Source organism: Delphinus delphis, chromosome 8, assembly GCF_949987515.2.
Source record: "Delphinus delphis chromosome 8, mDelDel1.2, whole genome shotgun sequence".
NCBI classification, from domain to species: Eukaryota; Metazoa; Chordata; class Mammalia; order Artiodactyla; family Delphinidae; genus Delphinus; species Delphinus delphis.
This window is the reverse complement of record NC_082690.1, coordinates 94,190,057-94,202,867: the sequence shown is the minus strand read 5'-3', so window position 1 is coordinate 94,202,867 and position 12,811 is coordinate 94,190,057. Positions and strand designations below refer to the sequence as shown.

The 12,811-nt window shown below is 38.9% G+C and overlaps 1 protein-coding gene across 2 annotated transcripts in view; it reads right to left on the bottom strand.

Annotated features, from left to right (window-relative positions):
* Positions 1-791: 791 nt before the first annotated feature.
* TTC17 (tetratricopeptide repeat domain 17) overlaps positions 792-12,811 on the bottom strand; it is a 151,815-nt gene continuing 139,795 nt past the window's right edge. For both annotated transcript variants that reach the window (XM_060018742.1, XM_060018743.1), the window contains 3 exons: positions 4,898-5,017; positions 3,534-3,677; positions 792-1,931 (listed from right to left, as the gene is read on the bottom strand). In XM_060018742.1, coding sequence (XP_059874725.1) covers positions 1,800-1,931; positions 3,534-3,677; positions 4,898-5,017 — 396 coding nt within the window. In that variant the 3' untranslated portion in view covers positions 792-1,799. The remainder of the gene's footprint in view (positions 1,932-3,533; positions 3,678-4,897; positions 5,018-12,811) is intronic.

Below are 12,811 nucleotides of genomic sequence, written 5' to 3'. Positions count from 1 at the left end.
CTGAAGAATGAATTTCACTGTATGTAAATTTAAAAAAAAGCAAAACAAAATCACAAACAACGGTTGCAAGTTTCAGGAAAAACTAAATGCAACATTGTGGAGAGGTTGGGGAAGCAGGAAATACAATCAGACACACACAGGATTCTCAGTGAAAAGAGGTTCACTTTATCCAGCAATGAATGAGCTGCTTCTCAAAATACATCTATCTGATATGAAACTGTTTGAAATTAGCTGGACTCTAGCTGAATAAAAGACAGAAGGAGAGTTGACAGGCATGTCTGATTGCTCACCTGCTTCTAAGAAATTACAGTCTCTGCTAGAACCAAATGCTCCAGGTTTAGTGACCCAGTATTTGAGATGATTGGTGTCTGATAATGTTCTAGGAAACCCTGTGTTCAGTGGAGTCCTGTCCCAAAGGGAATGCTCAGTTTCACACTGGTACAACTCTCCCCAAAGTTCCACGAAGCTTACTTCGACGAACTTTAGGATCAGGGCTCACCGGAGGGCTGCCTTTGTGGTTTAGATTATTCTTCCTTTCCCAGGAAGGTCAGTTATCAACTCTGAACATCTGCTGACTGTGCATCTTTCCTGGTCAAATGTATTGTGTTAATGAAGTTCATCAACCATAAAACCTAGTGATGGATTGTTTCTCCCCACACCTTGCTGTGGTGGAAAGAAAGAAAGATAAAGACAACCTAGGACTGGAGAAAATCTGACCCAGAGTTAGAGTTAGGCTTCAGAGCTGTCCAAATGAGCCTGGTTCCATAAAGAAGAACCACACCACAGACCTATTCTCATAAACAACTTTTATTTTTGTCCTCAGTATGTGCCCTTGAAGACTCCCAAATGCCTGGAGTTTCTGACTCTCCTTGGACCAGAGGCATAAGCATTGTACGGAACACTCAACCTTGGCTCACCACTCTCCTGAGGGGCTAAGTCTGAAGGCCTCAGAGAGAGGGAGCTGACACTCATGCCTCATTCCAAGATGGGTAACACAGTGAACAAAGAATTAGTAAAACATAGACTCAGTCTGTAGAGGGCTTCAAATATACATATTCTATATATATAAACCTGTTATATAGGAGTTCAACTTATTGGTTTCCTTGTGATTTGTAATTAAAGTACAAATGATATCGATGTTGTACACTGCTGATTTCCCCTTCTCAGCCCCCCTCCCTCCCCAACATAAATAACATCACAAAGGTCAGGTGATCCTAAGAGTTTTTGTTGTAAATATTTTGTTTTTAAAATCATTTCCCCTTCCTCCCCCGCAAACTACCTGTGAGAGTTTGGATCAGAGCAGCATGGAACGGACAAGGCTGGGGGCAGCATGGAGATCTAGTGGGGAGAGCGTGGAACATTGCTTCTCACTGACTGGCACCAGATGGGCTTCTGCATTTCCACTGACAACAGAGGCTACGACGGGAAGCAGAGAATGTGCGATGCGGTTTCGCCCTCCTCCGAATCGGAGGAGGTTGGCTGGACCACTGAGAAAAGCCCTAAAGGCATCGAGGTTTTGGAGACAGAGCACAGCTCCAGAAATGTCTTGGCTCAGTATTTACACAATATCTTTAGGCTGCATTTTCCTTTTAAGAAATTTATGTTTCAGGTTGGCTGGGGGAAAGAAGGAACTTAAAAACCAAAACAAACCAATTCCCACATATGTAAAAGTCCTGTTATATGTCTTACTCAGTTACTGTCATACACATCATTAGAAGTAGATACTGACAATGATTGGTTTCTTATTCCTTTTCTGAAGAGCATGAGAAAAGAGAGACAGGAGAGAAGGGAGGAGTGAGCTAAGGAGAGCGCCGGCCCTTCTTCAGGATTAAGTGACACTGGATGGTCTGGATTCGGTTCTTGGCCGGGACAAACTCGGGCTGCAGCTTCAGTGTAGATTCGTACCACACCAGTGCCTTTTCAAACTCTTCCTGTGAGGGGCAGAGGGACAAAAGTGAGAGGGGTACTACCACCAGACTAAATATATATGGTGACTTCTTTTTCTGTGAAAAGCACATCTGTGGTAGTGACAGTCCTGCAGTATTTTCTCAGTGGATCTAAATCTCTGAGGAAAACTCTAAGGTCTGGAGGAAACAACTACCTCCATCCCCAAGGTATGAAATAACAAAGAAAATTACGGCAGAGCCCAAGAACCAGAGGGAAAGGGGATATCAAGTTTATAGAGGTTTGGCCCAACAATAGGAGTAACTGTGGTGGCAACAGTAAGAACCAACATTACTGAGTACCTGCTGTGTGCCAGGCACAGTGCTAGGTGCTTTATGGAATCCCTTCCTTTAATCCTCACAGAAACCTCTAGAACTATGTCTGGCAAAAGCTTATTGTGCATCTGTCTGAATTTTCTACTGTTAACTGGAAAGATGGAAGTCATGTCAGGTATCTCAATTAGACTTGGAAATTCTGAAACAGTTTCTTCTTCTCCCTAACACTTGAAAATACGAACACGGTTTGGAAATGATCACTGCCATAGTGAAGGCGTTAATCTTTTACTTAGACTAATACTCTCAAAGAAGAGCGCAAATCTACTGCTTAAATGGCTCCTTCTGGCCAAACGAGAGGCAGAATTCCTCATTCACAGCAGCAAATTTTGCATTTACTGGGGATGAAAATAGATTCTTCAATTTTAAGAAGCAGAGAGGGAAATCTGCACATTCAGCAAGACCTACCTGGCCAAAATTATATTTCCTGCCTTTGAAGTCACGGGTAACAACACATAAAACTTAGAGCCTGAAGCTGCTCATTCTATTAACCTTTACTGAGAGTACCGTGGGAAGAGCCCCATGTGGGACCCCAAGCTTTGGATGAAAGTGCATGGCACAATTCCTGTTAAATTCGGCTATGACAGATTCTGGGGGACCCCTGGGACTTTAAGTTCTGAAATCGGTCCTCGTTCTGAACAAGATGGCTTTGCCATTTTATCTGTAAATGGTATCCCATGAAACTAGTGGCATTCCATCATTCATCAAAGCTTTGGTGAGCACCTACTATATGCCAAACCCTGTGAAGTGCTAGGAACAGGGAGATGAAGAGGAGTCTCTTTCTAAGGAGCTCCTGGTCTAGGGGGAGAGACTAATACTTGAAACAAAAATTATAAAACAAGGTGAAAGTACAAGAGAAATCTGCACAGGGCATCATGAGTGCAACCGTAGGGACCTAGCCCAACCTTGCAGTAAGAAAGCACGAGAGTGTGTCCGTCCACGTGGAGGGTTAGGTAAGGTTTTCTGGAACAGGTGACGTCTCTAGAAAACTGCAGGTAAATCTGACTCTATTACTGTTAAAAACTTAAGGTGCGGAACTACATAGTTGCAAATACGTGGATGAATTTCCTGTATTACTTTAAAAACTCACAAACCCCTTACCTATAAAATATACCTTTGGTGGAGAGCTAACAATTTTAGATGCAAAACTTACAGGAAACTGGAGGACACTGACACAGTCAAAGAGGGTTTGAAATCAAAGATGTGCCCGAGAGAAGGTGGCAGAGCTGGTGTGCTCCGCTCACAGGCCAACCTCACCATCGCCACGTAGACGTTGCCCAGTGTGAAGTGGTTCACAGCAAAGTGTGGCGCGATCTCCACTGCCATGGTGGCCACAATGACGGCGTCGTTCCAGAGCTTGGCGTTGTGCAGGATGTTGGCTAGGCTAATGAGGGGCACGTCCTGTGGGAGGAAGGAGAAGGCGAGAAGGGAAGAGCTTTCATTCTCGGCTCTGGTGATCGTAAGTAATGTGGTCAGCGTTTCCTGGTGAATGGCAGGGTCGTGCAACTCAGCGCGGGAGGCTGCTGTTTGCTACGGGTCTGTGATAGGGAAGGAGCACGCACCAGCCTATCCATGCAGTACTTCTTTCACTGAGTGAGACTTGCCTCAAAAAACAAACAAACATGTCAGCTGCGTAAAAACCTGCTGAGTGCGGTTGTTGGCTTCCATCCTGGTGCAAGCTCCTAGTTGCGCTGCAGCTTGGTAAGGGAAGTCGGTGGCCCGATGCTCTGCACAGCCCACGCTCTGGGGCATCCCGTCACAGAGCCAACGGGTTTTCTGCAAGGACCGCCGCACTGCCTGAGGCAGGGGCTGGCAAGCTGTGGCCCACAGGCCAGTCCAGCCTGCTGCCTGCTTTTGTAACTTTTTATTGGACCACACCATTCCCATTCCCTTAGGTATTTCTGTGGCTGTTTTCACGCTATCATGGCAGAACTGAGTGGCTGCAACAGAGCCTGTCTGGCCTCAGACCCTAAATTTGTACCACCTGGCCCTTTACAGAAAAAGTTCCCTGACCCCCTGATCCAGAGTCTTCGCCCTTCCCTATCGCCTAGCAGTACAGAGCACAGAATGATGGGTTGATCAAGTAGCAGTATTATTATCACAAATATTTATTAATATCACAAATATTTATTCCCTTTAAATGTGTTACCTGAGCAACTGCTATCTATATTGCATTGTTCTGCATCACTGGGTTCTTCTATAGGAGATACAGAAGAAACAGAAGAAATGACCCATCTTTGTCCTTGCTGGACACCCACAGAGTGCATGTCATTAATAGGGTCACAGAGGTTTAAGAATTTGCCTAAGATCACAAACCCGGTGAGAGGCAGAGCTGCATTTAGAACTCGGCAATGCCTGCGCCTGATACAATGTTTTACGGTGATCTTGAAGCCCCTCCCTGACGTTCCATCTTGCTGAGGTAGGGAAGGCACAACAGTGGGTGTAATTCACAGGCTTGTGGTGGCACAAGTGGGGTCATAAGTTTTTCCGTCCTATCTTAGCCTTTTGCCATTTTCTTATAGGCTGAGCATGAGGAAGGTTGTTGAAACCTTAGAAATAAACCACTGTGGGCAAAGGAAAGGACTGAGGGATGGAAATTCACACCTCTGAGTTCCACTCACCTTCATCTGGTGTGGAGCATAGTGCAGGGCTTGGCGTAGGCAGTCAATCGCCTTCTTTCCTTGGCCTTTCACTCTCCAGTAGAGGGCTGCCATGCTGGAAAGGACCCAGGACGTCTGGTTCTACAAAGGAATGGTCAGCTAAGGCTGATGCTTCTTAAGTAACACACTAATTTACCACCAAGATTAAGAACAGTAACACAAGTAACACAAGTTAATGACCAATTAACTGAGTACTTACCTGGTCCCGGCGGTCTGCTATACACTCATGTTCATCCTCTTATTAATCCTAATAGCAACCCTATAAGCTTGATTCTACTATTACAGTCTTTGTATAGATAAGAAAACTATGATCCAGAGAGGTTAAATATCTTGTCCAAATCCACTCAATTACTAAGTAGCAGAACTATATTTCATGCCCATGTTCTTTTATATTTAAATTTACTTAGCTTTTTGAACAGGTAATTCATTCACGTTTCAAAAACCAGAAATTATATAGTTATACAATGAAAAACCTCCCTGCCATCCTTGTCACTATTATATACAAGTAAACACTATTTTTAGTTTCTTATGTGACCTTCTAGGATTTCTTTATGCTTTATCTAAGCAAATACGAATACAGACTTATCTCTCCTGCTTTATAAGCCTATTACTTATATAAGAGATAACATTCATCTGCACCTTGCTTTTTTCACTAAACAGTACACCTTAGAGATCTTTCTACATCAGTGTGTAGAAAGCCTCTTCATTCCTTTGTTATCAGCTGCATAGTATTTCATTGTTTGGAAGTACCATTATTTATTTAAGTAGGTCCTTATTAATGAATATTCCTCTCTCCTCCAATTCTTCACTATTAAAAACAATGCTGCAAACATGACTTTGTATAGGTGTAATTTTGTGTCTGTGCAGCGCATCTGTAGGATACATTTCCAGTGTGGACATGCTATATCAAGGGGATACACGTTAGTTTGATAGAAATCATCACACTGCCTTCCATAGGACTGTAGCAATTTAATATCCCACCAGAAATATACATATGTCCCTGTTTCTTTATTGCCTCACCAAGGAGTCTGTTATTAAACTCTGGGATCTTTGATAGGTGAAAATGCGGTTTAAATCTACATTTCCCTTCTTATGAATGGAGCTGACCATCCTTTCATGTTTGACAGCCTTCTGATTTCTTTTCTGTGAATGACCTGTTCTTATACTGTTAATTTTTCTGTGAGGTCTTTAGCTTATCTATATGAGAAAGCTCTTTAGGTATAAGGGAGATTAGTCCCTTGCCTGTATATGAATTACAGATACATTCCCCCAGGCTTCTCAAGTCTGCCTTTGGACTTATGGTGCTTTGTGTGATATAAAGGTTTTAATTTCTGCGTAGTTCAGTTCATTAATCTATTTCTGATGGCTTCTGGATTTTCAGTTAGGAAGGTCTTGTTTACTCCAAGGCTATTAAGAATTTTTACCATGTTTTTTTCCCCAGAACATTTGTAGTTTCATTTTTCACATTTTAACCTTTGATCCACTTAAAATTTAACTTGCTGTAAAGATACGGCTCCAATTTAATTTTTCTCCAGATGGCTACTAAGTTGTCTCGATAATAGTTAATGAGTTAATTCCTCTCTCCCCCACTGTGATGCTACCTTTATCATATACAAAACTTTAGTACTTAATTTAAGTCGAATATTGGGTTAATTTAGGTTTAATTTTGCATTTTCCTGTCTATTTCATTCTGATGGGTGGTCTCTAACTCCCAGCCATTACAGATGAGGCAATCAGAAAACTTACCCTGCTTCCTATCTTCTTTCTGTCTTCCAATCTATTTTTTGGGTAATTTTATCATTTTTCATTGTCAGGGCACATAGCATTTATATTCTGTTCTATCATCCAGTTTCCTGCCTTTGTTTTTGTATTGGTTCTACAGTTAAATATAGTCCTTGATCACTGACATTACTTTTGTGCGGCTTCCCTAGTCACCTCCTGGTTGGCTGAAGTTTATCTTCTAGTACTTTTCTTAAGAAGGGCTGATGGGAAAATTATTCTGAGATTGTTGTTATGGGCTGAACTGTGTCTCCCCAAATTCATATGTTGAAGTCTCAAATCTCTAGTTCCTCAGAATGTAACTATTTAGAAATAAAGTATTTAAAGAGCTGATTAAGTTAAAATGAGGCCATTATTGTGGGGCCCTAATTTAATATAACTGGATTTATATGAAGGATTTACAGAAGAGGAAGAGATACATCAGGGTCGTGTGTGCAGAGGGATGACGGCGAGAGGTGCCAACAGGGTGGCCAACTGCAAACCTAGGAGAGAGGCCTCAGAGGAAAACAACCCTGCCGGCACCTGGATCCCCGACTTGTAGCCTCCAGAACTGTGAGAAAATAAATTTCTCTTGTTTAAGCCACGCCGTCTATAGTACTTTGTTATGGCACCCCTAGCAAACAAGTACAATCATGTAAGTTCAAAACTTTCTGTCTCTAGCCTTTATGCCTGAAGCACAGCTGGCTGGATATAAAACCATGGCTCATTCTTTCTTTCCTTGAACAATTTGCTGGTATTGCTCCATTGCCTCTTGGTTTGAATGGGGGCTGCACAGAAATCTGAAGCTAGCCTGATGTGTTCCTCCTTCTTTATGACTTGATTCTTCTGACTGGCTTCCCACAAGGATCCTTTTTATAAGAAAATAAAATTACCTTTCTTTAATGCCAATATCTGACACATACTGAAGAACATATTTATATATATACACATACAACAAATATGTAATTATATAAAATATACATGTATGCTGTAAAGCATAAAATAATGAATATTCCAGAAACTGCTACCCTACTAAAGAATGAACCTGCTTCTCCTGTATGTTCTTGACACTATGCCAGCCTCTTGTCTTTTCTCCAGAGGCACACGCTATCCCAAGTGTTGTGTTTATTATTCCATTGCTTTTTTTTTTTTTTTTTTTTTTTTGCGGTACGCGGGCCTCTCACTGTTGTGGCCTCTCCCACTGCGGAGCACAGGCTCCGGACACGCAGGCTCAGTGGCCATGGCTCACGGGCCCAGCCGCTCCGCGGCATGTGGGATCCTCCCGGACCGAGGCACGAACCCGCATCCCCTGCATCGGCAGGCGGACTCTCAACCACTGTGCCACCAGGGAAGCCCTCCGTTGCTCTTTTTAAACACCGTTCTATCACTTACACACACATATTTGCTCCAACAATACAATACTTAGTTTACTTCTTCCTGTGCATTATAAACATGGTGTAAGCAGTCTTCTGGGACTTGGTGTTTTTATTCGGCCCTCTAAGATTCATCCATGTTGCTATATGTCGTTTCAGTTCATTAAATTTCCTTGCTGCACAATTAAATGTCCATTAAGTGAATATACTATAACATATTTATACATTTTCTGTAAATGGGAGGGTTTGAGTTATTTCTTGTTTTTAAGTTAGCTTCCCGTTGCCAATAGATGTACAAAGAGGTTCTCTAGTCTAGATACCTAGGAGTGGAACTGCTGGGTCAGAGGATGCGCAAATGTCCAACATAACAAGAGAAAGCCAAATTGCTTCCTAAAGGTGTTATGACAGTTTCAGTGCTATCAGAAATGTTTAAAAGTGCCTCTTGCTCTATATCCTTTCTAACTCTTGTTATTATCAGTGGGGATAAAACAGCATCTTACTGTAGCCTTTATTTGCATTTCCTGATTATTAGTGAGATTGAGAATTGTTTCTTGTGTTTATTGGTCATATCTTTTTTCTGTGAAATGTCTGTTAATATCTTTTATACATTTTTCTATTTTATTATTTATCTTTCTCATCACTTTATTTACATGCTCTGCATATTAATCCTTGTAGGTTAAATGTGTTAAATGAATTTTCTCTCACTCTGGCTACTTTCACTTAAAAAATGTCTTTAATTAAAAACTTTTAACCTTTAATATAGTTGAACTTAATAACGTTCTCTTCTCTAGCTTATGCTTGTATATCTTCTTTACGAAATCTTTTTGTACTTCAAGGCCAGAGAGATCATCTCCCACAGTTTATTTTAATTTTTAAAGTTTTGTTTTTGATACTTGAGTCCTTAATTCAGGACTTCCTTAATGGAGTTCATTTTTTGTGTATGATGTGAGGTGAGGATTGAAATTAACTAATTGCCCCAGCAAGCTTTCTGAATAGTCCCCCGTCTCCCCATTGATCTTCCACAGCTCTGTGTACACTAGAGACTTTCTGGGCTTCCTATTTAGTCCCCCTCATTACTTTTGCTTATTCCTTGAGCAAATGGCATAATGTCTTATAATTTTTCATAAAAGTAAGGCAGTTCTCACAACCTATTCTTCTTTTCAAGAGTGTTATGTCTGTTCTTTACCCTTCCATATTAATGTAAAGATCTGCTTTTTAAGTGCCATTAAAAAAAAACCCTGTTGTTATTTTGATTACAATAGGATTGACTCTATAAATCTAATTGGGGAAAACTGACATGTTTATGGTGTGTTTCTTATCCATGAACATTACATATCTTTGTTTATTTAGGTCCTTTAAAATGTCTTTCAATAAAGTTTTATCACTTTCTGCACCTAAGTCTCACAACTTTTTTGTTAGATTTAGTACTGGGAACTTTATATTTTTGTAACAAAGTAAATACATGTTAAAAATTATGTTTTCTAATATTTACTGCTGCTGTATAGAAATGTAACTTATTTTTATTTATTGACTTTACAGGCAGCCACCTTGATAGAAACATTGTTTTATTTCTAAATATTTGTCTGTAGATTCTTTCAGGTTTGCTATGTAGATAATCACATCATTTCTGAATAACATTTTTTTTCTTCCTAATACTTATGCCATTACTTTCTTTTTCTTGATTTACTATACTTGTTAGGACTTTTAGTACAATGCTGAAAAGAAGTGGTAGTGGTGGGCATTCTTTTTCCTGATTTCAAAGAATTATTTTAAATATTTCCCCCATTAACAATTATCTTTGATGAAGATGTTTTGTTGATTCTTCTCATCAGATTAAGGAAATACTTTTCTATTCTTAATTTGCATTAGGTTTATATCATGAATGTACTGAATTTTATCAGATGCAATCTACTAAAATGATTTCATAATTTTTTTCCTTTAATTTGGCTGATGGAATTTAAGATTTCCCTAAAGTTAGACTGTTTACATTTGTATTTCTGGGATAAACCCAACTGGTCAAGGTGCATCTTTTATATATATATATATATATATATATATATATATATATATATATATATATATATATAAAAAATATAAAAAATTCAAAATTACAGCTGTAGATTTCAACATACCTCTCAATAATTGATAGAAGTAGACAAAAAAATCGGTAAATATAAAGAATATATAGAGAGTATTATCAACCAACTTGACTTAAATGACGTTTCTAGAACAGTCTAACAACAGCAGAAGATGCATTCTTTTATGGTGCTTATGGAACATTTATCAAGACAGATCATATTCTGGGGCATAAAACAAGTCTGAATAAGTTTAAAATAATTCAAATCATACGAAGTATACTGATTTACCACAGTGTAATTAAATTAGAAATCAATTAAAGCAAGACATCTGGAAAATACCCAATAGTTTGAAACCACATAACACACTTCTAAATAATTTATGCATCAAAGAGGAGATTAGAAGGAAAATTATAAATCATTTTAAACTGAATGAAAATGAAAATATGACAAATAAAACATGTGATATGCAGCTGACACAGAATTTAGAGGGAACTTTTAGCACTAAACCCCTACATTAGAAAAGCAAGGGATCAAATTAGTAACCTAAACTTCCATACTGAGAAACTAAAAACAAAACAAACAAAAAACTTGTCAAATTAAATCCTAAGCAAGCAGAATACAGGAGGTAACAAAGATAAGGGCAGATACCAATGAAAGAGAAAATAGGAAAACAATAGAGAAAAATCCATGGATCCAAAAACTCATTCTTTGGGAAGCTCAATAAAAACTGATAAACTTTTATTAGTCAATGTGACGGGGTGGGGGGGGAGATGATACAAAGTCCCAAGATAAGAATTGAGAAGGTACATTACTACAAATCCTACAGATATTAATGGAATGATAAGGAACTATTATGAACAACTTTATGCCAATAAATTCAATGACTTAGATAAACTAGACAAATTAAAGACACCACTAGCAAAGGTCACTCAAGAAGAAAGGGCTTCCCTGGTGGTGCAGTGGTTGAGAGTTCGCCTGCCGATGCAGGGGACACGGGTTTGTGCCCCGGTCCGGGAAGATCCCACATGCCACGGAGCGGCTGGGCCCGTGAGCCATGGCCGCTGAGCCTGTGAGTCCGGAGCCTGTGCTCCGCAACAGGAGAGGCCACAACAGTGAGACGCCCGCGTACCGCAAAAAAAAAAAAAAAAAAAAAAGAAGAAAGACAATTTGAATACTCTCATTAAAGAAATTGAGTTTATAGTTAAAAATCTCTCACAAAGAAAACTCCCTGTTCAGATGGCCTCTAAGGTGAATTTTCTATCAAACATTTAAGGAAGATATAATACCAATCCTCTACAATCTTTTCCAGAAAAATAAGGGTAGGGAACACTTCCCAACACATTACACAGTCATTATTATCCTGATACCAAAACTAGACAAAACATTACAAGAAAATCAGACTAATATACTTATGAACATAAATTCAGACTGAATGGCTTATCAGCGGTAGAGAAAGGTGTGTGTGTTGGTTTGTCAATTTCTCATTAAATCAATCATTTTCTGCTTTATATATTTTGAGGTTATTTTTATAGCATATGTATAAGGTTAGAAGCAGTATATATTGGTGAATTAAAGCTTTATCATTATGTGCTCATTCTCTCTGACCCTAATAATTTTTTCTGCTTTGAAATATATATTTCCAGGTAATTAATATAACTATAGCTGCTTCCTTTTGATAGTATATTCCTTTTTGATTAGTATTTTCCCATTAACATTTCTACTATGCTTTAGGTATGACTTAAAAACATGTAGCTCCTTTAAAAAGTTTCCAATTTGACATTATTGTGACTGTTATATTACAGATTTGTTTAAAGACTGTTTATCATATTTCTTGGTTTCTTTTTATCCTGATTCTTGAATACATTTTTTCCTCTTTTTTTTTTTTTTGTGCCATTTCTTGGATTGATTTCTTTTTTCTTTTTTGGATTGCTTTTTTTTTTGGTCCTCCTGTTCTTACTTCATTATTTTACCCTCCGAGGTTTGGGAGTTGCACATTTTTTTTAAAGGTTACCCTTAAATCTCTACTTAATATTTAACTTAACAAAGTCCAAGTAATATATTAACTCACTCCTCCTGAACATTAAAAGAGCATTTGAATACCTTAACTATGATCATCCCACTCTCAAATGTACATTTCTCCAGTATTTCGGTTTAGCCACTCCTGAGACTGAACCAGAAAAAGATAGAAAACATAAACAGACCAATCTCAAGCACTGAAATTAAGACTGTGATTAAAACTCTTCCAACAAACAAAAGCCTAGGACCAGATGTCTTCACAGGCAAATTCTATCAAACACTTAGAGAAGAGCTAACACCTATCCTTCTCAAACTCTTTCAAAATATAGCAGAGGGAGGAACACTCCCAAACTCATTCTACGAGGCCACCATCACCCTTATACCAAAAGCAGACAAAGATATCACAAAGAAAGAAAACTACAGGCCAATATCACTGATGAACACAGATGGAAAAATCCTCAACAAAATACTAGCAAACAGAATCCAGCAGCACATTAAAAGGATCATACACCATGATCAAGTGGGATTTACCCCAGAAATGCAAGGATTCTTCAATGTATGCAAATCAATCAATGTGATACACCATATTAACAAACTGAAGAATAAAAACCATATGATCATCTCAATAGATGCAGAAAAAGCTTTTGACA